At 41.9% G+C, this 27,497-nt stretch overlaps 1 protein-coding gene across 7 annotated transcripts in view; it reads left to right on the top strand.

Annotated features, from left to right (window-relative positions):
* LOC124773611 (WD repeat domain phosphoinositide-interacting protein 2) overlaps window positions 1-12,365 on the top strand; it is a 76,138-nt gene extending 63,773 nt beyond the window's left edge. For 3 of the 7 annotated variants that reach the window (XM_047249422.1, XM_047249421.1, XM_047249420.1), the window contains one exon: window positions 11,028-12,365. In XM_047249422.1, the coding sequence (XP_047105378.1) occupies window positions 11,028-11,034 (7 nt within the window). In that variant the 3' untranslated portion in view covers window positions 11,035-12,365. Of the gene's footprint in view, window positions 1-2,100; window positions 2,167-11,027 lie in introns of all 7 variants that reach the window. The other 4 variants (XM_047249417.1, XM_047249416.1, XM_047249418.1 and 1 more) reach the window with 2 other exon arrangements.
* The last annotated feature ends 15,132 nt before the right edge of the window (window positions 12,366-27,497 follow it).

The raw sequence follows: 27,497 nt of genomic DNA, 5'->3' as shown, positions 1-27,497 counted from the left end.
TATAATCCTCCAAGTGCTGCAACTAAGATGCTGTTTGTTTACTTATCATATGCAGTTGGAGTCGGCCTATGGACTGAGGTGAGAAGTTGTGTCGGCTGGACAGGGTCGAGGGAGAAAGAGTTGGGGGGTGGGAAGAGAGATTGGAAAGAGATAGCTAGCAGTTCTTTTGTTGTGCCTGTCTGTGAGTCAATGTCTCCACTGCGAGTGAGTAGCAGTCTATCCTTTTCATAATATTGTCATATCATAAAGCAGCTTAGTGTTTCACAAAATGCAAATAGCAACATGCCCAATATACAAAAAGGAGTATGTGAATAATACCTGACAATTCTTTAAAAATCAAATCTTATTCAGCTATTAGAAGCATTGAGTTGTTGACAGGCACATAAAAAGAATGAATACTTTGCTAGCTTTCAGACTGGCTGAAAACACGCAATACCAGGATGGCACAGGTGGATAGGCTAGAGGGAGAAAGAGATGGGAAGTGGAGAGAGAGCTTTGGGAGGGGTAGGTAGCAGCTCGAACAGAGCCTGCTGGTGTGTGGTTTAGGAATGCCTGAGGAGAGGCAGTATGTGCCTGGGATAGGAATGTGACACACTATCCTGGAGCCAAATGTTCATACAATACAGGTTCTAGGTTGTAGCATAATAATTGTGTTGTTTGAAGCTTTGTGGGGTTCAGAGAAGAAAAATCTGTTAACTGTAGATGTTGAGCATACTTTGACCCACACTGTAACTGAAGAGTAAAAAAATGTGTTATCTGTGGAGATCTTTTCCTAGTGAATTTGATAAAATGCATAATAAATTATGAGAGACTACCAGTCAGTTTTGAGATTAGCTACCGAGTGGCAGCTAGGTACATAGTACAGTTTTCAGCTTATTTAACTCTCAAATTGTAGTTAATGCTTATTGCATCTGAAGTTAATGTTGGGGTGGACTAGATAGTGCTCACCTTCAGGAGGCCAATTTTCATAATACACTGCCAGTAGACTCATTTAAATGTACAGGAAAAAAGCTGTCTGTCATTCAAAATTCTAAGCTCAGGGAGGAAAGAGGCATATATTTGGAAAGTATGGAAATGGGTTCAGATCACTCAGGTCCTAGGCTGAGAAGGACGCACATGAAAACAGAAGGGTGTATCCCAGTCTAGGGTCTGGTTGACCTGCTCATCCTTCCGAAGTAACCATTGCAATTATTCTTTAATTTATGCCCAGATTTTTTATTATTGCACAGATCAAAGTAATTGGTTGTTCAGTAACAATTGTAGTAACTCTTTCTTATCCATCAGAATAATTGGATGTATATTTGAAAGGAAGTGATTTTCTGAAAAGTATCATCATAATTAAATACTAGTACTTAAGTTTACTAGTTTCATCTTGTACCCATGAAAGATGACAGTGATGCAAGAATATGAACCAGAAGAAAAATTTAGATGAACCATAGAAATGACTTGAGGGCATAAGGACAAAAATGCTTCCTTAGGAATTGAAAGTGAACATTTAATTACAATTAATGAGGTAGTATAGTCTTCTTCATTACTCACTGAACAAGTTTATTGTATTTATTGCACTTTGGGCGAGAGAATTGGTTAACTGTCAGTGAGAGTTAATACCAGTGCTTTAAAAACAGGCTGGGTCAGATTGCACTGAGTAGGAGTATAAATTTTCTTGCTTTCTGCTTGATAAAGCAGGAAGTAATTTTACAAGTGGCTATGCTGACCTTTAGACATGTAGTGAATATTCTCTATAGTACTTCACCATGTAGCATTTTAAATCATTTTTGGAATCTTGCTAGTAGAGAACCCATACCCTAACACTAACCTTTGCCTGAGAAATACAGGTGGGTTGGTTAGAGTTTCTTCTGACTAGCAGTTATCCATTTAGAGCAGTCTGGAAAGTACTTAACGGGCATATGTAATCGGTAAATTTCTTCCAGGTCTACTTTTTGCATGTAATAGCTGTAGTTATAGTTTTAGTGACCTTTTTATTTTTCTTTTTCTATGAAAAGGCATGAAATCCTAATCCTCTTTTTGTTAACTCCAATCCTCCTTACACCAATCCTTTTGAAATTGACTGAGCATGTTTTTTGTTGCCCTTTACTCCAGGCGCCATAAGTAGCTACGCTGGGATATTGAAGGGCTGCTCTCCAGGCTCCATGTCAGGTACTGTTGGTATGTCTGGAGCTTCAGGACAATTAACAAATTACTTTATGAACCACTAGTTTATGAATACAACAAAATGGAGGCAATTTAGTTTGCATGCAGCCATTTGTTGTCATAGGATAGCACTGTCCCATAAAAATGCCCATAATATGTTCAGTTAAAGGCACTAATGTTCACAATTAGTAATTGTTTCACTCTGACATGATGCATGTATAGCAGAACTCTGGTAAGACAGCCAAGAGTCAATACTGATTATGTTTATTTTAGGGATGTGGTGTGCTAAAATGTTAATTTCCTAAGTTCATTATACCTAGTTTAATGAATTGTGTTTGTGATGTGGATTATCTGTAACTATTTTTGATATGTATAACTGTATTTTGGGAATAGACTACACAGCTGATGAGTATATGTGTGTGTGGGGGGGGGAGGGAGAGAGAGAGAGAGAGAGAGAGAGAGAGAGAGAGGATGAAACTGATAATCATTGTAGGCCAACATAAAATACTGTTTTTTTTAAAAAAAAGATAAATATGTGACTAGGATTTTTCCTACATTAACAGTATAATGCAAAAGGATAAGTAAAAAAAAAAAAAAATCACTCAGCAAGCAGCAGCAGCAGGAGAACACGCACAGACACATAAAGGTTTAACTTTTACAAGCTTTTGGGGCCAGTGGCTGCTCCTTCTGGCAGAAGAGTTGAGGGAAAAGAAGAGGGGTGAAGGAAAAGGTTTAGGGAAATGGTATAGTTCAGAAAAGTCACCCAGAAACCCGGGTCAGGGGCAACTTACCGGGCAGGATGAGAAGGAAAGACTGATTGTTGGAGACTACACTGGATGAGATTTTGAAATCCTGCCCAGCGCAGTCCCCAGCAATGATTGTTTCCTTCTCATCCTGTCCGGTAAATGACCCCTGACCCGCAGTTTTGGGTGACATTTCTGAATTGTTCTCCTTTCTGTAAACCTCTCCAGTCCTTTTCCTTCACTCCTCTTCTTTCCTCTTCAACTCTTCTGCCAGGAGGAGCCACTGGCTCTGAAAGCTTGTACAAGTTAAACCTCTTTTGTGTGTGTGTGTGTGTGTGTGTGTGTGTGTGTGTGTGTGTGTGTGTGTGTGTTCTCCTGCCATCACTTGGTGAGTAGATTTTTCTACCTATCCATTTACATTATATTATCAGTAATGGATTATTTTTATTGTAATATCTTAACAAAGTATGGGAATTATACACAGATGAGAATGAAAAAATGTGCATGCACTATGTGTTTACAAAGAAGTGTAAATTAGCAAAGAGAGATACTGAAGAAATGAGAGGGAAACTGACAGCGATAGGGAAGGAGAGAAATTGGAAAGAAAATATAATCTGTGTTCATTCTGAGACAAATAATGAGCTGATGGAAACAAGTGCTCAAATCATAACATTGTGTTGCTTTGTGTCTTCAGTAATGGTGCAGTGTCAACTCATACTTAGTATTGTACCATCTTATTAGTTATTTCCAACTCCATCATACAATAAATAACTGATGTACGAAAAAGAACATTTAACAGGTAATGAGGTCCCCCCCCTCTCCCTCCCCTCCCCCCTCCCCCATCACCCCCTCCCCTCCCATCTCACCCCCATCCATTTACATTATATTATCAGTAATGGATTATTTTTATTGTAATATCTTAACAAAGTATGGGAATTATACACAGATGAGAATGAAAAAATGTGCATGCACTATGTGTTTACAAAGAAGTGTAAATTAGCAAAGAGAGATACTGAAGAAATGAGAGGGAAACTGACAGCGATAGGGAAGGAGAGAAATTGGAAAGAAAATATAATCTGTGTTCATTCTGAGACAAATAATGAGCTGATGGAAACAAGTGCTCAAATCATAACATTGTGTTGCTTTGTGTCTTCAGTAATGGTGCAGTGTCAACTCATACTTATTATTGTACCATCTGATTAGTTATTTCCAACTCCATCATACAATAAATAACTGATGTACGAAAAAGAACATTTAACAGGTAATGAGGTCCCCCCCTCTCCCTCCCCTCCCCCCTCCCCCAATCACCGCCCTCCCCTCCCATCTCGCCCCCCCATCTCCCCCTCTCCCCCCCATCTCCCCCTCTCCCCCCATCTCCCCCTCTCCCCCCCATCTCCCCCTCTCCCCCCATCTCCCCCTCTCCCCCCATCTCCCCCTCTCCCCCCCATCTCCCCTCTCCCCCCATCTCCCCCTCTCCCCCCATCTCCCCCTCTCCCCCCCATCTCCCCATCTCCCCCTCTCCCCCCCATCTCCCCCTCTCCCCCCCATCTCCCCCTCTCCCCCCCATCTCCCCCTCTCCCCCCCATCTCCCCCTCTCCCCCCCATCTCCCCCTCTCCCCCCCCATCTCCCCCTCTCCCCCCCATCTCCCCCTCTCCCCCCCATCTCCCCCTCTCCCCCCCATCTCCCCCTCTCCCCCCCATCTCCCCCTCTCCCCCCCATCTCCCCCTCTCCCCCCCCATCTCCCCCTCTCCCCCATCTCCCCCTCTCCCCCCCCATCTCCCCCTCTCCCCCCCCATCTCCCCTCTTCCCCCCATCTCCCCCTCTCCCCCCCATCTCCCCCTCTCCCCCCCATCTCCCCCTCTCCCCCCATCTCCCCCTCTCCCCCCCCTCTCCCCCTCTCCCCCCCATCTCCCCCTCTCCCCCCCCCTCTCCCCATCTCCCCCCCCCATCTCCCCCTCTCCCCCCCATCTCCCCCTCTCCCCCCATCTCCCCCTCTCCCCCCCATCTCCCCCTCTCCCCCCCATCTCCCCCTCTCCCCCCCATCTCCCCCTCTCCCCCCCCATCTCCCCCTCTCCCCCCATCTCCCCCTCTCCCCCCCCATCTCCCCCTCTCCCCCCCATCTCCCCCTCTCCCCCCCATCTCCCCCTCTCCCCCATCTCCCCCTCTCCCCCCCCATCTCCCCCTCTCCCCCCCCCATCTCCCCCTCTCCCCCCCATCTCCCCCTCTCCCCCCATCTCCCCCTCTCACCCCCCATCTCCCCCTCTCCCCCCCATCTCCCCCTCTCCCCCCCATCTCCCCCTCTCCCCCCCATCTCCCCCTCTCCCCCCCATCTCCCCCTCTCCCCCCCATCTCCCCCTCTCCCCCCCATCTCCCCCTCTCCCCCCCATCTCCCCCCTCTCCCCCCCATCTCCCCCTCTCCCCCCCCATCTCCCCCTCTCCCCCATCTCCCCCTCTCCCCCCCCATCTCCCCTCTCCCCCCCCATCTCCCCCTCTCCCCCCCCATCTCCCCCTCTCCCCCCCATCTCCCCCTCTCCCCCCCTCTCCCCCTCTCCCCCCCATCTCCCCCTCTCCCCCCCATCTCCCCATCTCCCCCTCTCCCCCCCATCTCCCCCTCTCCCCCCCATCTCCCCTCTCCCCCCATCTCCCCCTCTCCCCCCCATCTCCCCCTCTCCCCCCCATCTCCCCCTCTCCCCCCCATCTCCCCCTCTCCCCCCCCATCTCCCCCTCTCCCCCCCATCTCCCCCTCTCCCCCCCATCTCCCCCTCTCCCCCCCATCTCCCCCTCTCCCCCCCCATCTCCCCCTCTCCCCCCATCTCCCCCTCTCCCCCCCCATCTCCCCCTCTCCCCCCCCATCTCCCCCTCTCCCCCCATCTCCCCCTCTCCCCCCATCTCCCCCTCTCCCCCCCATCTCCCCCCTCTCCCCCCATCTCCCCCTCTCCCCCCCCTCTCCCCCTCTCCCCCCCATCTCACCCCCCCATCTCCCCATCTCCCCCCCCATCTCCCCCTCTCCCCCCCATCTCCCCCTCTCCCCCCCATCTCCCCCTCTCCCCCCCATCTCCCCCTCTCCCCCCCATCTCCCCCTCTCCCCCCCATCTCCCCCTCTCCCCCCCATCTCCCCCTCTCCCCCCCATCTCCCCCTCTCCCCCCCCATCTCCCCCTCTCCCCCATCTCCCCCTCTCCCCCCCCATCTCCCCCTCTCCCCCCCCATCTCCCCCTCTCCCCCCCATCTCCCCCTCTCCCCCCATCTCCCCCTCTCCCCCCCCTCTCCCCCTCTCCCCCCCATCTCCCCATCTCACCCCCCCCATCTCCCCATCTCCCCCCCCATCTCCCCATCTCCCCCCCCATCTCCCCATCTCACCCCCCATCTCCCCATCTCACCCCCCATCTCCCCCTCTCCCCCCCATCTCCCCATCTCCCCCTCTCCCCCCATCTCCCCCCTCCCCCCATCTCCCCCCCTCTCTCCCCCATCTCCCCCCTCTCTCCCCCCATCTCCCCTTCTCTCCCCCATCTCCCCCATCTCCCCCTCCCCGTGTGTGTGTGTGTGTGTGTGTGTGTGTGTGTGTGTGTGTTTTCATTGGAAAATGAACCACATATGCAGCTAGTTGATGTTAGTATGTAGTTGTGTTAGGAATATACATTTCTGAATAAATAAGCCTACCCTCATCTATATTATTTTTATTTTGTGTTTGCATATTTGATCACAATGAGTCCTGTTTATCTCAATAGCACAAGTTTGTCTCCACTGTACCATTTGTGTGAGTTCTGTTATTATATTTGTTTGTAACTGTATCGGTTGTATTCATAAACTGTGGAAGTTACAAGCAGAAATGAAAAATCCAAATGTTAATGAAATCAGATTCCTGCTAAGATTGTATTTAACAATGGACCCATGTGTCGGTAGAGTGCAGGAATAAAAGTGCATTTAGAATCAGTTTCCTCTACTTTTCTGACTATTGTTTCTTTTTCCATAAGAATAAATTTTGGACTTCCAAGACTGCAAAATTCTGTAATGACAGGTTCATTTTGCTGTTGGGTTCTACCATATTTCAGTTTGTGTTTTTATGTGAGGGAGAGGATTTATTTGTGTGTTTGCAGTTGGGGTGAAATGACTTCTCTGTTTGAAGCACAGTTTGTAGCAGTTTCTCATGGTAGATATAGTTAAAGAATTAAGTAACAAAGTTTAATAATTCTAATGCCTTGACCAGAACTCAAACATAAATATTGAGAAAATTAAATAATTTCTGAGTTCTTCTAAAAGGATAAATCATTACCTGTCAGATGAAAAACCAGTGATATAGAACGCATCGATTAACGTCAGTACGGTCCAGCTAATGTGCCTAGAATCCATCTTAATGTTTCTCTCATCTGAAATGTGAATACAGTGTATTTGATGAGTCTCTACAACTGAGCAGTGAGCACTGTTTAAAATGACTGACATTTAAGCACATGTACTTTACATTGTTAGTTGATAGCTCCAGTGTATTGCTAACAAATTGGTTCTATAGATGAAAACTTTCAGCAGTCAGAAATTCACTGGTAAGTAATATTTCTGGTATCATAAGTCCTTCAGAGTATAGTTACTGCTCTGTGCAGCTAACACAGGTAGCTGCCACTGGTATCATTTTGTCAGACATTCACAACAGAAGTTTTTACCTGACTATTTCTCCTTTCTTTAATAAGGAAGTACCTGTTTCACACTTGTTGGTCCTCGAGAAGACTCCAGTGTGTTGAATTCTAGATACATGCTTCCTATTTATAATTTCTCTTTTTTTCTGTGACCTTAGTGGTGACACATTCCTGTGTGCCATAAGGGGGATAGTTGCTTGATGTATATTTTTTTAATTTCATTGTTTTATTGCCTTAACTGAAAAAGTCAAGAACTAAGTGACAGGTAGAGAAATGCACAAGCGTTCAGATTTCACGCCAGTTGCATAAGAATGGCAGTAGTACCACTACTATGAGGACACAAATCAGGTTTGCTTTAAGTTTCCAATGTAACGATTGCAAGTGTTAGTTATCTTTGACATTAGGCATGTTGAATTGATGTTAGTCAAGAATTCCGTTAAGGCTACAAAGATGCCATTATCAGCACCTCACTGAGTTTGAACGAGGTTGTGTAATAGGGCTACTAGAAGGTGAATGTTCCTTCTGTGATATTGCAGAGAGGGCTTGGCAGGAAAGTAGCTACTGTAAATGAGTACTGGCAGGGCCACAGAAATGTGTGGTAGAAAGAAAACTGGGCTACGGTCAGCCACATGGCACTACTGAGAGGGAAGACCACTGTGTTTGGCATATGGCTCTAGCACATTGAACCGCATCTGCAGCAGCAATTTCAGCAGCAGTTGGCACCACAGTGACACAACAAACTGTTAAGAATTTGTTGCTTCAAGGAGTGCTCCAAGGCAGACATGCTGTAGCATGCATTCCACTGACCCCAAACCATCACCATTTACGACTTCAATGATGTCAAGCAGGAGCTCATTGGAGGACAGAGTGGAGGTCTGTCATCCTTTCTGATGGAAGCTGGTTCTACCTTGGTGCCAGTGATGGCCGTGTATTGTTTAGGTGGATGGCAGTTTGAGGGCCTGCAACCAATGTCTGTGTGCTAAACACACTGGATGTGCACCTGAAGTTATGGTCTGGTGTGTGATTTCACATGACAGTAGGTGCACTCTTGTGGTTATCCCAGGCACCCTGATTGCAAATTTGTACATCAGTCTGGTGATTCTACCTGTTGTGCTGTCTTTCATGAACTCAATTTCAGGGATATTTACCAACAGGATAACACTCCAGCAGACCACTGTTGTAACCCAACACGCTCTACAGACTGTTGACATGTTGCCTTGGCCTACTCAATCACCACATCTGTCTTCAGTTGAGCACATATGGGACATCATCGGGTGACAACTCCAGCACCATCCACAACGAGCATTAACTGTGTTGACTGACCAAGTGTAACAGGCATGAATCTCCATCCCACAAATTGATATACACCATCTGTACAATACAATGCATGCAAATTTGCTTGCTTGCATTTAGTATTCTGTCAGTTACACTGGTTATTACTGTACCAGCATTTCATATTTGCTCTGGCTTATCTCAGGCTTACATTAACTTGTGATCTTTCAGTGTGAATCACTTAAATATGTTATCTGGACAAACGTGTTCCCAAAATATCATTACCCTACATTAATTATTTTTTGCTGTTGCAATTTTTTTTCTATCAGTGTACTATAGTTAATAAATGTTATAATTTCAAAAACAAAAGTGGTATGTTGTGAGGAAAGTGAGAGAAGTGAAAACTAAACTTCAGATAGCCAGTACTGTTCATCAGTCTCTGCTAAACACTTTTTAATAGACTGCATTGCTGTATTCGTGCAAAGAAGTTATCAGGGACATTAAACAACTATTACTATTTAAGAAAACTCACAGTGTGTTGCTGTGAATGATAAACATTAAATTCTTTGTGTACCTTATTTGCATATTTCTCCTGAGTAACATTATGTAACCATGGTTGCATAAATTTGTTTTCTCATACATGTTAGTTCCTTGGGTGCCTCATAATTCTCTCCTTTCATTCTTTTCTTCTGTTCCTCCTCTTATTTCACCCAGATGGCCTCTGCTACCTAGTTCTGCATCTACTGACCCTTCTGGATACTGATTGCTCAGTAATGTGACACAGTTGGAAAAAGTCAGTTTAACTTCTTGGAGATTGTTAGATGTTCTGGGAACAACTTGTCTCTAATCAGGTCACACTAAACTTTTTTTAAAAATAAAATGGATTTTCACAATATTGTGCATAAGAAAGGTACTGTTAATCTAATGGTTAAAAAAGGTTGGAGATGGTATTCAATCACTTGTATTTCTGTCCTGCCCTGTCTTTGAGGTTTAAACTAAACTAGTTTTCTTTCTAACATGCAAAGAAAGATAAGAGAACATAACAATTTAAGCCTTCATCATTTTAAACTTAGAGTGTAGATGATACAAGTGCATTAGAACCGCAGCTTTGTTGCATGTTAATGATGAAATTTTTTTCGTGTGAATTATCAAACTGATTTTATTCATGTGCTTATAATATAGCTAACTATACAAGTGCTATTTCTCAAATGACTTTTGAAACAGTTAAAGGGAATAAAAGAAAAGAGTTATGTAAGGTGCGAATAAGGTGAGAGTACTGTATGGAGATAGAATGTGCCATCATTTGTTGATAAAAGGATAGTTATAGGGAAGTTAACACTATGGCATATGAACTGGAACAGAAAGAAAATCCAGCTATTGCGAATGTTCAGTATGATCACATAAACAGCTTACCATATGGATACAGAAGCAAGAGCAGGTTTACTTTTGTTACATGGCATATTATGTTAGCATAATAGTGATTATTATGTAAACTCAGAGGGATGATGATAATTCACATCATTTGTTGCTTCACATGCAAACTTGCCCAGGATTGACCCCTAGCTTGGCTTCAGAGCTTTTGAATTGACTCACTCTTTTGATAAATGCCAATATTTTTTCTGTTTTTTAATTGACTGTAAATATTTTGTCTTTCGCAGCTTTTCCATTTGTAGGGGTGTTAGTCCACCATGTGTCAAACAATAGTGTTTTGATGTGTTATTGCATATTTTTGAAAAACTCTATTGTAAATGTTTGGCAATCAAATCCTTGAACACTCTTTTTGTGAGCTGTGTTCATGGTTTCTTAGACTAAGTGCACGTTATGTTTAACATTCAGTATTTCAGGATGTAGTATGTTATAAATTTTTGTGTAAATGGGAATTTGGCTTGTGATAGAGCCATCATAGGTAACAAATTAATTTATTTTATCATAGGAGTAATCTTACTATGTTTAACAGCAGGTGGTAAAATAACTCAGATTTTTTAATTTTCGTAAACTGTAGGTAAACAGTGTTCCAGTTGAAAATGTGAATAACATTAGCAAGTAAGTGTTCTATAAAATAACGCAAACTGTGCATACAATATTCATTTTTTAAGAAAGTTGAAAATGAGTTAAAATTATTGTAAATCATCTACCTAGAAATATTAAATTATGATACTACGCTTTTATGTTTACTATTTTGTATTTAATTCTGAAATATTTTCATTCATTTTTTGGTTTTCTGGTGTTTTCAGAATCTGAAAAATTCCATGAGATGGCAGCTGCAACAGAATAGCCCCCAAAAGGTGGTTTTCGATTTGATGATGAAAGTGAATTTCCACCAGTCACCCAAAAAACAGAATAGTGATTGTTCTGTTTATGACGTGGCATATCGACAAAGACCTCTTACAGAGTGTAGAGGCATTTTCATTGTACTGTTTACTATGTGTGTGACACAGTTATTGCAAGGTGCATAAGTTCTTTTCCGAATTCGTGATGTATGAATTATGTAAATAACTGGTGCATACGTACAAGAATAAACACAATGAATGTTACTGATCTGAGAAGAAGTGCAGAAGCTTGTTGTGCACATGCATTTGAGATGTGTGTATCCTCATAGCTGCATTATGCAGAGTGGTAGAATTGATATGTTATTGACTGAATTCAGTTTACAGAATTATAATCACATTGTTGGCAATGGTGGTATCTTGAATAGCAGTTGTTTTACACATTTTAGAATTTTGTATTTGATAATTCCATCATATTCAAATGAGACAGAATTTTGATTACCACTGACATTTATAGCCAACACCTGCTTGTGTGTAAAATATTTTAATGTTTGACACTGAGCATTTACATTAATGATGATGGAGAACCTGTTCTCTTTTTGTGATAAAGAATTTTGCTTGTGCTTCCATCCTTGATGTCATGCCTCTCTCATTTCTTTTAGCAGTGGTATGATTGAGCTTGAAGAAAAAAGTTGCACTTCTTTCTATGAAAATTGAGTAAAAAAGTAAGATTTTGTAATTTCAGCTCATATTTATCTTTATTAATAGAGCATAAACAGTGAGAGTCCTGCAACTCAAAATGATACACACAAACTATTTTTAAACCAAAAGTGCATACATTTCAATGATTTGTGTGTTTTGATATTGCAAAAATGTACATTGTGGCGCTGCACTTGTACGCTCCACCGCAGTATTTTCCCACATCTGATACCATTTTATGTGCTGATGTGCTTTGTATCTCTCACTGTTAATAAATTAAAGAACTTTCTTATTGGAAGGTCTTACCTGTACCTTTTTTATGTTGTCCAGTTTCTCACTGTTACATGTTTTTAATTTGTTTCCTTATGGATTTTGACAAGAAATACAATTTCAGCTGTGAGCTTCTGCATGTATCTGAAAAGTTTATATTGTTGTACATCATTCCAAATTTTTCCATTTATTTAACTAAAAGACAGTGTTTGTACTGATAACTTACAAATGATACCATTGTTTTAAAATAATTCCATTATTTTGTTGACAGTATGAACAAGTAATTACTTGCTGTGATTGTAGTGTTGCCATTATTAAAGCTCAGTGTCATTTTTATATGTGGGTGTGTATGTGTGCGCACTTGGTTTACATTTCACAATTTTATGAAGTCTGCACAATTCTGTACCCATACTAGCTAAAGCAAAATTATACTAACTCGTTTAATTGTGACAGTGATTGGTGGGCATATCCTCTTTGATCTCTGATGCATTTTTAAAATTTCTGTTGTATCAACAGTCTGTTATATACATTTCATTCCTGGTAATATTATGCTGATCTTGCTTAAAGTTCTTTTTTTTTTTTTTTTTTTTTTTAAATGTATGTCAGAATTGTGAACCACCACCAGGCAATCAGATTGGTAGTTTTCAGTTTGTATTCAAGGAAGGTGTGTGTGTGTGTGTGTGTGTGTGTGTGTGTGTGTGTGTGTGTGTGTGTGTGTGTGTGTGTGTGTGTGAGAGAGAGAGAGAGAGAGAGAGAGAGATGGGTGGGTCACATGTCAATGCTTGTGATGTCTACCATTTACTTAATGCTTTATAGTTAACATTTTTATGCAGTTGGCAATAAGCAATTTAAATTGCCTCTGTGCTGGATTCATAAGTAACTGACAGCATTTTTGTGATTAATCACTGATGAAAGTACAAACATAGATATATGATTACAAAGAGATTTTTCTGTCAGCTTGCACAATGATGCTGAAAGACAGGTGCATATGAGTGGCTATTTATTCTTATCTGATGTTCTCGTACCTTGCTAAAGAAATATTGATCAATTGATCATTTTCTTACTTTAGAGGATTAGACCTTTTTTTCAGTGATTGTGTATTCACCTGAGTTTTGAGAGCAAGTAGAGGAATCAGCAAATCATAAAAGCTCTCTGTCATACTTGCAGAATTCTTCATTTTGTGTTTTTCTTGTTTGGCTTAGTGGAGTAATGGAATTACTGTCATTATCAAATGACTACTGATTAATAATGAGGTCTGTATAAGCACCGTGATAATTTTTTTATTAAGATTGAAACTCATTATTAATTAGCTGTCATCTGAAGGCAGCCAGTCTCATTGCTGAAAAATCTACCTTATGCTCCTGAACACCAGAGCAGAATACAAATGCTGTGAGGAGAGAAAAGTCTTTATTAGATCTGCTTATTTCTCTCTGTTATGGTGTTACACAGGAAAGAAATGTGTGTATGGAAATTGCTGAAGTGATAATTTGTCACAGAGCAGAAACTTGTCAAAAGCAGCCAATGAAAAGTTGTTTAGAAAAGATATTTTCTTCAAATTATTATTGTTGCATGGGCATTGTTTTATTGCCTGTTAGTACATGGTCACATCTTTGCCTGGGACTGGTTATTAACAGAAAAAGCTTTGAGTGTCTCAAGTCATTGTAAATCTATTGAGTGTGTCAAGTCGGGTATCTTTACCAAATGAGATTAGATGAAAGTGGACCACATGAAACCATGGACAGAGTTGGTCTCTTTATTATGACCATTCACTCGAAGTACAAATATTGTCAGAATTTATTATGTGTTTATGAATGAAATTGTAGTGTTTCGTAAGTGGCTTTTAAATGTCATTCATAGCATTACGTGAAATTATGCAATGACAGCATCATTCCTAATTCAGTTTTGAGTCTGTGTAAACAATTCATAAGAGTTCATAAGAGGGATGAAACTGATACAAAACAAAATTTTTAATAAAGTAGTATTAATCACCAGTATAGTATTGTTTGTTTTATTGTTCTACCACTTAAATTCTATTTAATTTTACTCATTCAGATACTGGAAAAAAATGTAAATAAATATCAAAAGCTTTATACAGTTGCATCCCAAAAAAATAAAGAACACTTTCTCAAAACAGGATGTTAGAAATGTAGAACAAGATAAATCTTAATTACAAGGTATTTGGTGTATTAGATTATCCAGAACATGTAAGTAGTAAGTCCAGAAAATAGAGGGACATATAATTCTGTAAAGTCATTTTTAGCAGAAAATTACTTTCAACAAAAAGACTATACCTCTAGCCACCACACATGTGAACAAGTGACTTGTCACACTGTCTATGAGATGGTTCAATAACTGTATTCCTGTGCAGAAATCTGGGAAATCCTTGGGGGTACCAATATATTCCAAATGTGCTCTATATAATGCAGGTCCAGAAATCTCACTGCTCTTCCCATATGATGGTTGTCTTCATATGAAAAATATGTGAACCATAATAATGCTGTTGTGATATTTATACGTGAAGAGAGACTGGACCAACAAAATCTCTGAAAATAAAAAAGTGGAAAGTCCAGGTCCAGGTCTATCCTGCAAAGGATAGATTGGGACTCACCTTAAAATTGAGTTGCAGACGGGCAGAACGAAAAAACTGTTACACAGTGACTTTCTGGCCGAAGCCGTCCTCAAAAAAGTAAAGGAAACACACACATTCACACAAGGAGGCATACGTCATGACTGCTATCTATAGTGGCTGTTGCTACCAGAATGCCGCAGCCGCCACAAATAGTGGTGCGATGTGTCTCTCTTTGTGTGTGTGTGTGTGTGTGTGTGTGTGTGTGTGTGTGTGTGTGTGAGGGGGGGGGGGGGGGGGTGCTCTTGAGGGTGCATGTGTGCCCTTTGTGTGTTTTCTTTTCTTCTCTGAAGAAGGCTTTGTCGGAAGCTCAGTGTCTTAAGTCTTTATGTTGTGGCTGTCCACAACTCAATGTGTCATCTTTACAGTGAATAGCAGCCCATCCTTTTCATAATATTGTTAAACTGTCAAAAAGTCACACAAGTGGTTGCTACACCTCAGCTTTCCACTTCTCAGCATTTTGCTGACCATTTTATGAAGATCTGGAAGCCTTGGAAGCACTACCTTTTCACTTCAGGGCCCCAAACCTGTAGCTTGGTCTCTTTCCACAATGTTCTTGTGATTGTACTGGCCACCACTTTCACTATAGATAAATGTGCAATGAGCAGCCCACTTCAAACTGTAGTGAGCTTCATGTCTTGTTTCTTCAGTTGCCCGCGGTTTTGTAATTGGACAAACCTGTAGATTAAATTTTAAAAATTACAAAAAGTAACTGAATGGTTGAAGTAATCAGAAAACAGTTCATTGTTGTAAGAGCTGTGCAAGAAAAGTAATGAGACTGACCTTTTTATCTACCAAAATTTTTATTTATTTATTTTTTCAAACAATAATATTGTCCCCTTGAGTGTAGTTCCTTCAGGCAGCTATACACCAACAGTCAGTGTTCTTAGTCATGGTAGCAGCACTAAAGGCTTCAACCGGTAGGGCCCTGTAACATGGTCACATTCTTTTGAATGTTCTCCAGAATCCCAAAATGACGTCCTTCTGAGACATTTTTCAATTTTGGAATAAAAAAGGTCATGAGAACACAGATCATGTGAATAGAGAGGCTGTGGAAAAACAGGGATGCCTTTTGAGGTAAAAAATTCATTGATGGACATGTTCATGTGACATAGGGTGTTGTCATAATGCAGCATCCACATGTCTGCAGTGTCCAGTCTCACTTGATTTACCCTTTTCCTTAGCCTTTCAAGGACATCTTTGTAAAACCCCTGGTTGACAGATTGTCCTGGAGGAATACGTTCCTTATGCATGATACCCTACTGTCAAAAAACAAATCAGCATTGTTTTGATTTGCTCATTCACGCTTTTTTTTTTGGTCAAGGAGATATCTCATTGTGCCACTCTTCACTTTGCAGCTTTGACCCAGGCTCGTACTCAAAAATCCAGGCTTCATAACCTGTGATCACACAACTCAACTTTTCATGGTCATTGGCTATCATCTCAAGATGATCAACGCACATGTTTCGTCAGCTGTCCTCTGCTCAGTTGTCAGGTGTTTTGGCACCATTTTGGCACATACCTTTTCCATGTGCAAATCTTTGGTCAAAATTTGATGTATGGTGAAGATGTTTAACAGGTCACCCATCGTCCTTACTGCTAAACGCCAGTCTGATCTGAACATGCACTCATTTGACATTTTGGTCAGTTTTTGAAGTTGAAGGTCTCCCTGAGTGAGGTTCATCTTCAACATGTTCTCAGCTTCCAAAAATGATTTGTGCCAGCAAAAGACTTGTGCTCTTAATAGGGAATGTTCTCCATAGACCTGTTTCACCTTATCAGAGGTAACGCTCACAGATTTCCCAAGCCTAACACAAAACTTGATTGCATAACATTGGTCTAAATTCCAGTGTCCCATTTTTGTACCTCACAACTTCACTGATGGTGCTCTCAAAAATTACATGGTGGCTGTACAGAACTGAAATTTGGACTGAGTATGTGGAAGGAATGAACACATTGGCCTACACAAGCAGAACAACACAGCATTGCCAGATTGCTGTCAGTTTCATTACTTTTCTCTCACACCTTGTATAGAGTGGGTGTCCTGTGCGTGTACACTCAAATATTTGAGTTTAAACAAAGAAAGCTACCAAAAAGTACTTCAGCAGTCCCAGTAGAAGTCCTCCTAAGATCTAATAATAGTACATGTTGTCAGCCACCAGAGCTATCTGGTTAATGTGTAATTTCTTCCACAGCATAAAGAGGTGTAAATAAAGTGACAGTGGTCACTGTCACTGGCTGTAAATGCCTGTAACATGCAAAGAGCATGGCTTGTGTCCTTGGTGTTAGCCTCTGAATCAATGATGCTGTCAATGACAGTCTGCTCTTTTGGGGGCACCAATCTCTGGTTTGCAGCATCTCTTGTTCAGTGTTGTCATTTTTATTATTTCCAGGCACCAAATCTCTTCCTCCTAAGTGACAGGTAAGTGGCCAGAAGCATATCAAGTGGTGTTGACCCCAGGGGATAGCAGGTGGAGGCAATCGAGTGTCCAGTGAAGATGATGTTGGTCTTCTACCACAGCATCGTTCTGGGTGGTGTCATCTGTATAGATGGTGATATCGTCTGAGTAGTCAGACCACTGCTGGGGCAGCTGCAGTGGGAGGCAGTCATGTAAGAAAGGCCCGAAGATTTCTATCACTGACTACTTGCTGTCACTATCTGAGTCACCTGTGCTGCCCTTATTTGAGGTGAGACTGCTTGTCCCTGACTGTCGTATCTGCTGGCACAGAGTCCTGCTGTCCTGTAGATTGTAATAGGTGAGTTTTCTGAAGCTGGTCCTCTTTGGCTCATGGAGATTACTGTGGAGTGACTGGAGATCAATTAGTGGCATCAAACAGCACCATTCTTGATGACATTAGTGTACATTATGTGGCCATGTGTGAATCTCACTTTGGCTGGTGCCTAGCCCAGTGATCTCTCAAATTTACATGCACTTAGAGCCAGAGGCCAAAATAGTAGAGATCTGGCAGTATCCGATGGTGTTGAGGATGTAAGAGATGCAATAAAGTTCGTGGTTGTCTTCCATGGAGTATCTATGAAGGACATTTTCCTTTCTGAAAGGTGTCGTATCAGATGGTATCCGGTCAAATGCGCTTTCAAATACATGTGCCACCAGTTAAGCTGCCGCGTTTCCTACAGCCTCTACAGTGGCATGGGGGCACAACCATGAACAATTAAGCCAGTGCCAATAATATGCAAATATCCCCTTTCTTGAGCTCCAGCAGTGTGTGTATCAAGTTCGAACATTCATGCATTGAGCCCATTTTGTGTGTTTGCCAGTTGAATAACACTTACAGACTTTCATAGTGGCCAGGGCTCATGATCTACTGAATGGTTCATTTAATGAAGACTGACTGATTTGTAAATCTGCAATACCTATATACTTTCAACATTCAAAACTACTGTTAGCAACTGACACTGCAACTACAGCACCAAAGTTATGTACTATTTTTACTATTTGATATTAGATGTAGAAGAAATTAATACCTGATTTCTCTGTTCATGAGCAGCATCTTTTCCTTGCTCCTGTATCCAGTAAAGAACCACGCAGCATGCAAGGAAGTTATAACAAAAGGAATAGATTTTACTGCTGCCACTGTTAGGTCAGCCCCAGCTGTTTTCATCATTTGCTGCTCGCATCTGCTCTGTGTCTCTGCAGATGGTATGGTGCAGACATCATTTGTTTGACAACCTTGTGAAAAATTCCTCTAATTGCTTTGGCATGAGTCGGAGTGTGAGTTGTTCATTAAATCTACTGTACGAGCAAGGTGCATGACACAGAAGTTTGGCATTCAACAGTTGTGGCACCACTCCCATCCACCACAGCAAGGTTTTACCACATTGGATGGGTAAAATCAGTTTTTAACTGCCCCGAAGCCAAGAAGTGCGTAAAAACCAACAATGGCATGAGTCGCGAGACTGGTGCAGGACCTACTCAGTATGCTGTCTGCCGTTTTTTTCCACAATTCGAAATTGAGAAACAGTATGTACCACAACAGGTCAAAGTGTCACTGGGTTCACATTCAGAATGCATTGTGCAATACATGCCTCCAATTACTGACATGTACCAAAATCCACATATGCAGCCATGGGTGGGCTAAGGCCTGGCCTGTCTTGGCTTTGCTTGTTCCTTCCCGGAAATACCCAAAAGAGCATACCATTTCATCGAATATTGCACTGTGGTATTTTCCGATCAGCAAAACTCTCTTCAGTTTGGCAGAACCATAGAGACAGCACTGTTTACCCTTCACTATTTGTTTGTGGTATGAAGGACGTTCACAAGTCCGTGACTTTGCACAAAAAGAGGTAGTCTGGCTATCTGTTGTCACATGGCTGTAAAAATTAATGAAAATGACAGAAGAGAGGAAGGAGAAATTTCGATACTTATTGTGCAGTCACATAAGTGACAGGTACTCCAAATTTGCTATGAAATGACATTACAGTAATGTGCAGAAAGAATTTAAAGATTTACCAGCAATGTAGGAAAAGACAAATTGCTACTTACTATAAACAAGACATGTTAAGTTGCAGATAGGTGCAATTAATACACTCTTACATAATGCTATTGGCCACAGCCCTCATCAGTAAAAGAGGTACACACACAAGCAAGCACCCTCATACACACATGGCTGCTAACTCCAGCACCTCGGGCCGGAATGCAACTATCACGTGGGATACAAGCAGCAATCTGGAGTTGGTGGGGAAAGGGAAGGGATAGTAGTGTATGGGTGGGGAGAGAGACGAATGCTGTCTGGTGGGGTGTGCTGGTACTAGAATGCCAACAGATGCAGTGTCGGAAGGTTGTGTGACAGTGAGGTGAGGGAAAAGGAAGAGGAACAGAGAAAGACAGGCAGATGTGTTTGCAGAGGACAGCAAATAAACAGGGTGGGAGATGAGACTAGGGAGGAGATGACAGGACAGCAGGGTTGGAAACTGTTGTGTGAAGGGTGTGGAGACAGTAGTTACTGTAGGCTGAGGCCGGAATAATTAGGGGGATGGAGAATGTGTAGTAAGAATAACTCCCATCTGCACAGTTCAGAAAAGCTGGTGGTGGAGAGAAGGATCCAGATTGCTAGTGTAGTGAAGTGGCCACTGAAATCAAGTGTATTACGTTCTGCTGCATTTTGCGCCACAGGGGTAGTCTCCTTTGCTCTTGGCCACAGTTTGGCGGTGGCCGTTCATCCTGGTGGACAGCTGGTTGGCAGTAATACCGAAATAAAAGGCTATGCAATGACTGCAGCAGAGCTGCTAAATAGCGTGATGGCTTTCACAGGTGGCCTAGCTCCTGATGGGGTAGGATAAACCCGTGACAGGACTGTAATAGGAAGTGCTGTGAGGGTGGATTGGGCAGATTTTGCTGGATCGTCCACAGAGGTATGATCCTTGTGGCAAGGAGTTGGGATTGGGAGTGACATAGGGATGGACTAGGATGTTGTGGAGGCTGGGTGGGTGACAGAACACTACTGTAGGAGGGGTGGGAAGTATCTCGGGAGTATGTGCCCATGGCTGTGCTGCAGATTTGTTATATATCTTCCCTTCAAATGAGAAGTAGTGTGTTAGGATAAAGTTAGTAAGGTGTACGAGAAGTGAGGTATTTGGTTTGGAGTGTGAAGGACATTTGGAAAGGCAGTGTTCAATAGCGGTAAGACCAAGAGCATGAACTGGTGTATAGGGAGGTGCTGTCAACAGTGCACTGTGGTATTTTCCGATCAGCAAAACTCTCTTCAGTTTGGCAGAACCATAGAGACAGCACTGTTTACCCTTCACTATTTGTTTGTGGTATGAAGGACGTTCACAAGTCCTTGACTTTGCACAAAAAGAGGTAGTCTGGCTATCTGTTGTCACATGGCTGTAAAAATTAATGAAAATGACAGAAGAGAGGAAGGAGAAATTTCGATACTTATTGTGACAGGTACTCCAAATTTGCTATGAAATGACATTACAGTAATGTGCAGGGCATGGTGATAGGTAATCAAAGCCCTGGTGAAGGATGTGGTTCAGTTTTTCCAGTCCAGAGTGGTACTGAGTGATGAAGGGGACACTACTTTGTGGCTGGTTCTTGGGGTGGTGGGAGGATTGGCGGTTTGTGGGAAAATGGCACGGGAGATCTGTTTGCAGACTACGTCTGGGGGTACTGTGTGTCTGTGATGGCCTTGGTATACCCTCTGCAGGTTGAGCAAGGGAGCTTTTGTCACAGCAGATACTCTGTCCCCAGGTGACCAGGATGTATGGGAGGGATTTTTTGGAGTGAAAGAGTTGACAGCTGTTAAAATGCAGGTACTGTTGGTGTTTGGAGGGTTTAGTGCGGACAGAGGTGCAGGTGGAGACATCAGAAAGGAGGTGGTCAACATCTAGGAGGTGGCACACTGGGTTGAGGAGGACCATGTGAAGTGAATGGGAGAGAAGGTGTTGAGGAGGCTTGGAAAGTCTTCTCTAGACGGCCCATAAAAAGGTTGGTATAGGAGGGTGCCACCCAAGTGCCCATGGCTGTGCTGCAGATTTGTTATATATCTGGTGTATAGGGAGGTGCTGTCAACAGTGATGAGTAGGATCCATGAGGTAAAGGGGTAGGGATGGGGGAGATGGAAGTGCTTGGTGTGGAGGAGGAGGAGGAGGAGGAGATGAGTGTTTAACGTCCCGTCGACAACGAGGTCATTAGAGACGGAGCGCAAGCTCGGGCGAGGGAAGGATGGGGAAGGAAATCGGCCGTGCCCTTTCAAATGAACCATCCCGGCATTTGCCTGAAGCGATTTAGGGAAATCACGGAAAACCTAAATCAGGATGGCCGGAGACGGGATTGAGTGCTTGGTGTCTTTGACATGGGAGGCTAGAGTGTGGGCAATAGGTTGGAGGTGTTGGTCAATGAAAGCCAAAGTACTCTCAGTGGGGGCACAATAACGAGCCAGAAGGGGGCATCCAGGGTTGCTGGGTTTGTGGATTTTTGGTAGCATGTAGAAGGTGGGTGTGCAGAGTGTCATAGGGCTGAGGAGGGAAATGGATTCTAGGGAGATGTTCTGGGAAGGGCCTAAGGCTTTAAGCAGGGATTGGAGGTTGTGTTGGACTTTTGGGATGGGATCACTCTGGCAGAGCAGTTAGATAATTGGAAGAGGCCTTCTGCCAGGTAGCCACTGTGATTAATAATAGTGGTGGAACGTTTGTCTGCAGGTAAGATGATTAGGTCGGGATTTGTTTTGAGGTAGTGTATAGCTGTTCTTTCTTCTACTGAAAGGTTGGTGTTCTGTGGAAGGGGCATGGAGAAGGATGGTGTGGCTAATTTGGAGATAATGAAATCTTGGAAGGTGACCAGCATATGGTTAGATGGGATTTGGGGGGGGGGGGGGGGAGGGCAGATGGGCAGATCATGGTTGGATGGTGATATGAACTGGAAGAGGCAGGGTTCAATGTTGGAATTAGTGTGTTTTAGCTGGAGGTATTGGGAGCAAAGAAGTGCTTCCATTGCAAGAATTAGGGGAAGGAAAGTAGGTCACTGATAAGTTCAAAATGTAGTATTCAGTGAACTGTGGGTGAAGCCCGATCAGCAGGGACTTACATGCTTTGAGCGAAAATAATAGTGCATTGAGAATGGCTAGCTTCTAGCCGAAATCTGGATCTGCATAATAAAATTTAAAAACGACGACTGATTGCTGCAATCTATAATTTACAAGTCAATATAACAGTTGCTGAGTGCAACCGCTTCCCGAATGAAAGGTAACCTGATGAAGTCCAAAATGGTTAAATTTGGGTGTAGGGTTAACCTTTCCACCTAAAGCTTCAGCTCCACAGAAGTTTCAGTCCTATCCAAAGGTCTCACTTTTACCCCTACACACAAATTGCTCCTTTATTCCCCACCTTCCAGTCCCACAACCTCCTTCCTGTTTGCATTCTAGTCCCTACATATTCCACAGACATTGTTCGTCTCTCTCCCCACCTGTACATTACTATCCCCTCCTCTTCCCCGGCCCCTCCAGAGTGATGATTGCATACCATGTGATAGTTGCATTCCAGCCGAGGAGTTGGCAGTCGTGTGCATGAGGTGTGCTTGCTTGTGTTTGAGTGGTGTGTGTGTCTCTTTTACTGATGAAGGCTGTGGCTGAAAATATTATGTAAGTATCTTTTAATTGCACCTGTCTGCAACTAAATGTGTCTTCTTTACGGCAAGTAGCCAATCTGTCTTTTCCTTCATTGTTGGTTGTCCTACTTGGAGTTTCCCTTATTTGAATATAAAGATGTAGCTGGCAATGGAAAAGCAAAATATTACAACGATCGACATACGGGATTCATAGTTATTTACATCAAAAAGCACTCTGTGCTAAATTTTAGAGCATGGAGCATAGGGAGACACTGATGACACGAACCAATCCAGTTCCCTAAGCTCACTGGTATTTAAGAAAATGTGAGTTCTGAAGAATTCATTGTGCCCTTGAAAGAAATAAAAGAATAGTTTTCTAAATGTTTTGAAGACACTGCCAATTTTTCATCTGTGTTTGAAACTGTTTGCTGTTTATTCATGTGCAGATGTAACTGACTGATCTGAAATGTAATTATTATTTTAAAGACAAGTCACTCTAATGTTAAAATTGTCCAGGATATCTACATTGCTTTCCACTTATGGTTTCCATGTCTCCAAATGAAGTTGGAAAAATACTACAATATTCTGATCAACATATGTGTGTGAAAGACGTTTTTCAATAATGAAAGTAAATAAGACATGATTTCTTGGCTACCTGAGTATGAAAATGTGTGAAACCCTATGCATCTGTCCATATGCCGACAGTCTGTACAGGATAAAAGTTATGTCTACTGTGTGCCAAAAGAATTCAATATCATCATCTTTTTAACTATGTTGTTGATAAGTGTGAAATATTAAACAAAATGTACACAGTGCAACTGCAACAGTGCAACAGCAAGCTCACAGGTTACCCCCTCCTCAGCCTCAGGCTGTGTGGTATGTTGGTGCGGGAAATGTGCCAGCTAGGTTGAGTGCTATGGCACTCATGCCAGGTTGCAGCTCACTAGCTAAGTTCTTTGCCACCTCTGTTGTAGTGTAAAAAATGTTTGCAGCAGAGGTTCCTTTGGGCTACAAATGAGTCAATGAGTAGGAGCCATACAGCCACATTCACCAACATTCCTTAGTGTAATTCTTGTTGGTGGCTTTTGCAGTTGTGTGTGTGGCTACTGGAAAACTAATGATAACTTTCTGAAGCTTGGTACAACAACCTCATTATTATCTAATGCTTAGGGTCCTATCCTATTGATAGTTAGGAGAATGTATCTGCAACAGTGTAATGGGTGGTTTGTTTGTATGTTATCTTGTTACATAGTAACCCTAGAATAAAGCTCATCACTTGTACCACTGTCTTATCTTTTCTTTGATTTCAGGGTCCAAATACGATTATTAAAGGTATTTGGTTTGTAGTGGCAAGACACTTATTACTGCACATATAATGGCAACAACATAGGAAAAGATAAGAGTGCTAATTACTGTAAAGATGGCATATTAACTTGCAGACAGGCACAATGAAAAAACACTACACATTAGTTTTCTGATGAAGGCTTTGGCCGAAAGCCAATGTGTAAGTCTCTTTTTTTGGTGCCTATCTGCAACTTAATGTGACATCTGTCTTTTCTTATATTGTTAATATTCTAACCTGAAGTTTGCATTGGAGATGAAATATATCCATATCTATTGAAGAAATGCAAACATGAACTAATGAAACCGCTAGTTCATCTAATGAAGACGATGTGTTCCCTGACAAGTTGAAACTGACTGTAGTGACACTAATACACAAAAATGGGGAATAAAGCACGTGCAGAACGCCAGACCCATTGCCCTAATTTAAACTTTCAGCAGACTGATAGAGAAAATAATATTAAAATAAATCCTGGAACATTACAACAATGCTGATATATTAAGTGATTTCCAGCATGGTTTCAGAAGAGGTCGAAGTACCATGTCAGCAGCAGTACAATTTCTCCATCATGTACTCGAAAATAATTAAATGAAAAATCCCAAGCAGCAGGAATATTCCTGGACCTCTCACGGCTGTTGATGGAGTACCTCATGACGTGCTCTTATCAAAAATTGCAAAGAGTGGTGTCACTGAAAAATTCATGCAATTGCTACAAACATATTTGAAAGGTAGACAGCATTGCACGGAGATTATGTACTCTGTGGGAGAAATACTGGAGAGGAGAAGGTCAAGTATAAGAAATATACATTTTGGTGTTCCTCAGGGCTCCATTTTAAGTCCAGTCCTATTCATATGCTGCGTAAATGATTTCCCAATGTCTCCTGATAAGCAATTGATCACCATGTATGCACACAATATATCTGGTGTCTGCTATGCAGACAATGAGCCCAGCCTAGGTAAAGAGATACATAACTTTATTGAAAAGGCAAGAGCTCACTTTGAAAGAGAGAACCTAAAAGTAAACATAGAAAAAACTAACATTATTAATTTTAAACCAAGTGGTCCAAACAGACAAAATACTGTGATTGATGAAATTCTACCAAAAACCTATATAGATTGTAAATTCTTGCGTCTATGCATACATGATCGACTTTCATGGAAGCTGCAAGCTGATTCTGTCTGTAAAAAAATAACACCCAGTCTATATGTATTAAGAAGATTATCATCATATCTTAACTCTGAAACCCTACAGACTGTATATTATGGATTAGTATATTCTTCCTTGTCTTAGGGAATAGTACGGTGAGGTGAGATATGCCAAACTAATATGAAAAGCGTTTTCATACTGCAGAAGCGAGCCTTGAGGATCATAGCAAAAGTAAAACCAGGAACTTCTTGCAAACCCCCTATTCATTAGACACAATATTCTCACAGTTTATAACCATGTATATACTTCAAACTGTAATGCTGGTGAAAGAAGACACTAATATCACAAAAAGGAACATGGATATCCACAACTATGAAATAAGGCATAGAAAAGATTTTCATACAGAAGATTAACTTTAACAGAGAAAAGCCCCTATGTCAAAGAAGCTGTTTTTAATAACTTGTTAAGATATTGAGAGGGGATACTTTTAAAAAGTGTGTCAGTCAGTGGCTTATTCAAAAATGCACTTATAACTCGAATTTATCATGAATTACAATGTAATAAGAAATAATGTAAACTAAAAAAAATGTAATTTTAAAAACTTTATACTTAATGGAAAATGCACATGCATGCAAAATTACGTGTTATGAGCAATTGAATTGTACAGGTGATACGACACACATACATTGTGTAAATTATTCCCCACTTAGAAATAATTATTTGGTGCCACAATCTGTGCCCTAAAGAAACACAACTTATTTGCCAGAGCCGTCTGTGTGATGATGTGAAAGGCCCGCAGTCTATTTTGCACCACACAGCTGTTTCAGTCAACAGTTTTCTGGCCATGTGTCAATCTACACAAGTGTTTGAAATGCTTATTCACATACTGGGGACCATTCAGAGTTTGCATCTTTGTGGCACAGCATGATTAAGGACAGTGAAATATCAGCACCATGGGGAATAGACTGTGCACAGTAATTAATATTTCATAGAATTGCACGAAGTTTGGCCTGTCTGTAATTACCTTGTTATTGACAGAACATTAAACCCTAATGCTCCTTCCTTGAACGTAGACACAGAAGCATTACCTGGAGTTTCATTCTGCATCATAGGTGTGGCTGGAAACTGTTTGGGAGTTTTAGAGATGATGATTCTGAGGCTAAACAATTACTGTTATGTCATCTAAATATTTCACACAATAAGAAACATCACTGTTTGATGTTCCAGATGCCTCTGAAATATGGCTGGAGCTCTTCTTACCACAAATAATTAAAGCTGAAGGGTGTCTTCTGTATAGATGTTTCTTGCGATTCACTACTTATAGATTAGTTGTAAATATAATTCTGTCAGGCAAAGTTAAAAAAAAAAAAAAAAAAAAAAAAAAAAAATAGCTGCCCTTGAGTTCTGACAACAGCTCTCCATGTCTTGATATAAGATTTAATTTGACTGAGAATTTATAGTTGCCTTAAAATCCTTCTATAGGTAACCCTAAGAAGCCACTGGTTTCTTAATTACTACTGCATTGCCCAACTACTGGAGGCGATTCGAAAGCAATGAAAACCCTGCAATCTGATCCAGACAGGCCAAGTGGGACCAACTGACTTCCATGTCATACTCTGCCAGTGGTGTCATTTGGATGCAGTATGGAGGGACACGGGACTAGCCCACCACTCTCCTGGCTGTTGTCATCTGGACCTCGGAGCTACTACTTCTCAGTCAAAAAGCTCATTAGTTGGCATTGTGAAGCTGAGTGCATCCTATTACAATCCTCCAACCAAGGAAAAATCCTTGGAAGTAGTGGGAATTGAACCTGGGTCCACCACATTACAGTCATTGGTTGCAAAGATTCCTTATTCGATGCAGTGATCTAGATCTCATTTAGTGTTATAATATCTGCCCGGTCCTATCTGACAGCAAACACAAAAAGTGTGAAAACATTGAGATCCATTGTAGTGGTCATTGCACATTCTGTCGCTACTAAAATCTTGATACTTGAGCTATCTCCTTATATGAGACTTCAACCACAAAGACACCCCTTCATTGGAATTGGTTGTTTGGTAAATGATAACACATACGGCTCTGGTAAGGTTAGTTTATGATATGTACCAATGTTGATTAATGTGGGTACCACTCGTGGATCTACTTGGAATAGCTCTTCTTAATGGTTAATGCAGAGTGTTGTAGATAACTTGTAAGGATTATTTGTAACAGAGTAATAATATGAGGTAATGAGAGTTCAGCAGGTCTCCGGATGAACTATTAGTTTTTAGGAACACTTGATTTG

This window comes from Schistocerca piceifrons, chromosome 2 (assembly GCF_021461385.2).
Source record: "Schistocerca piceifrons isolate TAMUIC-IGC-003096 chromosome 2, iqSchPice1.1, whole genome shotgun sequence".
Classification (NCBI taxonomy): Eukaryota; Metazoa; Arthropoda; class Insecta; order Orthoptera; family Acrididae; genus Schistocerca; species Schistocerca piceifrons.
The sequence above is the reverse complement of the archived record's forward strand: the minus strand, read 5'-3'. Positions and strand labels throughout refer to the sequence as shown.